This window comes from Pinus tabuliformis, chromosome 9, assembly GCF_031772625.1.
Source record: "Pinus tabuliformis cultivar Carrire ecotype Pingquan chromosome 9, CPIR1, whole genome shotgun sequence".
NCBI classification, from domain to species: Eukaryota; Viridiplantae; Streptophyta; class Pinopsida; order Pinales; family Pinaceae; genus Pinus; species Pinus tabuliformis.
Genome location: NC_142307.1, coordinates 915,488,143 through 915,492,600, shown reverse-complemented (window position 1 = coordinate 915,492,600; position 4,458 = coordinate 915,488,143). Strand labels below are relative to the sequence as shown.

The 4,458-nt window shown below is 36.4% G+C and overlaps 1 protein-coding gene across 1 annotated transcript; it reads left to right on the top strand.

Annotated features, from left to right (window-relative positions):
• Positions 1 to 1,159: 1,159 nt before the first annotated feature.
• On the top strand, positions 1,160 to 3,959 carry LOC149151726 (protein trichome birefringence-like 1). Its single transcript, XM_089443244.1, has 5 exons — positions 1,160 to 1,815; positions 1,977 to 2,148; positions 2,236 to 2,426; positions 3,440 to 3,598; positions 3,701 to 3,959. The coding sequence occupies exons 1-5, from the start codon at positions 1,238 to 1,240 to the stop codon at positions 3,957 to 3,959; spliced, it is 1,359 nt and encodes a 452-aa protein (XP_089299370.1). The 5' UTR covers positions 1,160 to 1,237.
• Positions 3,960 to 4,458: the final 499 nt, after the last annotated feature.

Below are 4,458 nucleotides of genomic sequence, written 5' to 3'. Positions count from 1 at the left end.
ATCAAAATAATTATCAGTGGTTGTTAGGGTATCTATATCGCTTTAAAATTCCTAAATATTTTTAAATCATAAATAAATAAAAAAACAGTTTCAAATTAAATGATGTATACCCAAAAGAAGCAAAAGAAAAAAAAACAACTCATAGTAATTCCGATCGAAATAAACCTTCATGATTTTAATAAAACACCACCTATTAAAACAATATTTTTAAATTTTAATAAGCAAAAAAGAATCCTAAACGTTTTTAAATCGTAGTCAACGAAACAGTTTCAAGTTAAATGATATATACCCAAAAGAAAATATAAAAAAAAACAATATTCATGGTAATTTCCTATCGAGATAAACCTTCATTATTTTAATATTTAATAAACCCTTTAATTTAAAACACCACCTATTAAAACAATATTTTTAATTTTAATAAGCAAAAGGAATCCTAAATATTTTTAAATCGTAGTTAAAAAAAACAGTTTCAAATTAATGGTATATACCTTTTAAAATATATATATATATATATATATATATATATATATATTCATGGTCATTATGAATATTTTAATAAACCATTTAATTTAAAACAACCGCCTTCAAATTAAATGATATATCAAAAAACCAATTTCCCATCGAAAAAATAAACATTCGTTATTTTATTTTATTTTCTTAATAAATTATTTAAATTGAAACACCACCTGTTAAATACAGCGCGACTCCATATGTGACCCGCCTCAATTCACGCTCCTCCAATCCCTCGAAACATGGAAGGCCACCTTCGTCCATTGTTCGTCGTCGCTTTATCCAAGAAAACCCCCACAATCCTTCAGGCGCGCTAGACGACGATCATTTTCTTTCCGGAAGCGCAGGCTCTTCTGATCAATCTGCAGTGATCTCCAAGCATAAAAGAATGGAAACCCTAGAACCCTGCTTGACTTGTAACAAACCCAAACCCACCCTACATTAATTGGACTGCAAATGTGCGAGACAACTAAATAACAGCAATCATAAAAAAATCCATCAATGATACAACTAGGTGTACGCATTTATTACTGGTGGAAAGCCACATCATTAAAAATAAAATTAGCTACCCGTTTGGGTTTTCTGCTGACTATTTATTTGCATCTCATGGCCATTGATGTAGACAACTTTGATCTCTCGTAGAATCTTGTAGCAAAGTTTGCGAGTCTAAGGGTTTTCATTTTCTTTCCTATTCAGTCAATTTTGGGTTTCTGAGAGAAAAAAAGATATGGACCAGTGGGATAGATGGATGAAGAAAGTTAGAAATAACAGAGTTGTTTCTATTATTATGGCGGGGGCTGTACTTTGGTTGATTGTTTGCTCATCCTCCCTGTGGTCAGATGGGGAAGAAAGAGGTCATAACCAAGTACTCCAAATAGATTTCAGCTTCTCTCAGGACACCCATGGTGTTGGTCGTTTGGCTCCGAGCTTTTCTCCCTTACAAAATACTTCTGACAAAGTGAATCATGGAGCCGAGGAGTCTGAGGCCAGGCGTGGCAATAATGCTGGTGTAAGTCATGATTCCGAAAATTCCAGCCACAGACATCAGTCTAAAAACATTTCCCTTGTTGCACCAGAAATTGACGAGACGGCAGATGCCAAAGCATCTACAGCCAAAGAGAATGAAAAGTCACCAGTGCACTGTGATATATATTCGGGGAAATGGGTTCGAGATGATTCATATCCTCTTTATCCTGCTGGAAAATGCCATTATATGAGCCAGGATTTTGACTGCAAAGGGAATGGGAGGCAGGATTCCGGCTTCACAAATTGGAGATGGCAACCCAAAGACTGTAACCTTCCCAGGTAATTATCAATAACCCTTATTACATCCATGATTTGTTTCTGTTACTCGAATATTTAATCATCCCATTAAATCCATGATTTGTTCCTGTTACTCAAATATTTAATCATCCTAAATTCGTGACTGATTAGGTGAAAAACTTAACATATTTCTTGCCCTGAAGGTTGAATGCTACAGAGATGCTCGAGAGACTGAGGGGAAAGAAAATCATGTTCATCGGGGACTCAATCAATCGCAATCAGTGGGAATCCTTGCTGTGCGTTCTCAGCACTGTAGTGTCTGATGATAGAAGGTATTGGGGAAGCAGAGGGGCCGCAAATGCATACATTGCGCAGGCAAGCATTTTAATGTACATGAATTTTCTGTCGGTAGAATAGAATTAAGTTGCAGCAATTTTAATTTAGTGCAATGTGGTAGTGCAGGATTACAATGTATCGGTTGAATTTTACTGGGCACCCTTCTTAGTTGAGCAAGCAAACATTGAGTTTCAGAATCAGACCAGGGGGATACTTAGGCTTGATGCAATTGAGAAGCACGGGGCTAACTGGAAAGATGTCGATATCCTGGTCTTTAATTCAGGACATTGGTGGACGCATGGGAATAAGGCAGCTACGTAAGCTTTCTATCGCATGCTTGGCTAGTTACCCTTTCAAAAGTATTTCGTTATGTGGCTATAGGGTGTTTTTTCTTTTGTTTTGAAACTGGGAATACATGCATACCAAACCAGTTAGATCTGGCTGGTAACATTTTAATGTCCAAAATATATCAAACCTAAATCAAATCAAGTTAAATTTATCTTTCTCTGGAATCTATTCATATACATTGAGTTTACTGGAAGCTGGTGGCTACGAGAAACTTGATCAGGAGATCTGTTTCTCGTTGGGTGCTGTTTCCAGCTCTTTGTTCAAATTCTCAGGATGGATTCTATTCCTATTCCTTCTTCGCATTATATTTATACAGTCCTGATAAATTTGTACAATTCTACGCACATTATTATTCAATCTCATACGCATATAAACTGGATCAGCTGGGTTCATGTGTCTATGTCTAAATTCTCATGCCCATTTCTCCTTCTATCACCATTTGCATTTCCCCACTAGGTTTAATGTTTTCCAATTCTGGGCAAATTCACCCCAATTTTAATTTAGTAGAAGTTATGAATTTTGATCTACTCATGTATTCATGTATAAGCTAACGAATCTATTATTTCAGTATAACTCAAAACCAAATATAATTGTTATTAGAATTAAACTTTATAACATGAATAACTAAGTTTATGTTTCACTAAGGTGAAATACTCTTCTAATCTTTCACCATTAAATCTAACCCCTTAACGGTATATATTAAAGTTTAGTAGTTTCATTGGATTTTGAATAAAGTGAGATTTACCACTAAGCTCTTTATTGTCTTGGAATATTTATCCCTTTTGTTTCCCTCTAACACACAAATATCCATCGATCTGTACCATGCCATTTTTTATGAACTGTGTTAGTATATATTTGCCTGTTTTTCATTAAGAGACAATGAAATACCATGGGTTTTGAATTTCTTGTTCTCACTCACAGGTTAAAGTTTGCTTAGATACTCTAAGAATTCTGAGCTCAATTAATACTGTATTTGTTACAGAGAAAACTTCTTTCAAGAAGGCAATTACCTTCACCCTCGGTTGGATCCATTGGTTGCCTTCGAAAAGGCGTTGACAGCGTGGGGGAATTGGATAGATGAGAATGTCAATGCTACAAAAACAAGAGTCTTCTTTCGTGGATTTTCTCCCATGCATTTCAGGTAATATTAACAATGTTGTGTTTCCAATCCTGACTTTTATGTTTCTATTCATGTTGATGCATACTTCTGAAATTTATGTTCGCCGCCAATGTCGTAATGCAGTGCACAGCAGTGGAATGAGACGCACACCCACAAATGTAATTTTGAGAGGGAGCCAATCCTGGAGGAGTCATTCGTGAGCACTTATCCTCATAGAATGCAAACGGTGGAGAAGGTGCTCGGTCGCATGAAATTCCCGGTCTCTCTCCTGAACATAACGAGGTTGTCAGATTTCAGGAAGGACGCACATCCATCTGTGTATACTCTCAGAAGTATGCACAAGCTAACGCGGGAGCAGCGCAACGATGATAAGATGTGGTGATGCCGAAGTCTATACATGAACTTGCAAACAACTCCTTCCAAAACTTGGAAGTGAACTTTAATCCCTGTTTGACACAATCTTATTTATAACACCATGAAATCTAACCACGTATTTGATGAACACCTATGCCACATCACTAGTTGAATATGTAGTCTTCAATGGAATGAAGTTTGCTACCTTAGTCAACCCGTCCACCACAACCATCATAGAATCATGATGTCTAGATGTCCTCGACAAATTTGTAATGAAATCCATGGAAATGGGCTCCCATTTCCATTTTGGAATCAGAATCGGTTGTAGTAGTCCACCTTGATGCCTACTCTGCCTTTACCTTTTGATATTCCAAACATCTAGCCACAAACTTTGCCACATACTTCTTGAGATTCCTCCAATAATAAAACTTCTTTATTACTGTCAATGTATTTTGGTACCGTGGGTTACCTGAATATAGTTTTGCATGAAACTCCCTCGAGGTAATTTTCTTTAGCTCACTGTTGCC

Bases quoted from the DNA above. Each gene is read 5' to 3' on its own strand.
- LOC149151726 (XM_089443244.1), top strand. From the start codon at position 1,238: ATGGACCAGTGGGATAGATGGATGAAGAAAGTTAGAAATAACAGAGTT. The intron at 2,149-2,235 runs GCAAGCATTTTA...GTGGTAGTGCAG, and splicing joins CAAATGCATACATTGCGCAG to GATTACAATGTATCGGTTGA. The intron at 2,427-3,439 runs GTAAGCTTTCTA...TATTTGTTACAG, and splicing joins CATGGGAATAAGGCAGCTAC to AGAAAACTTCTTTCAAGAAG.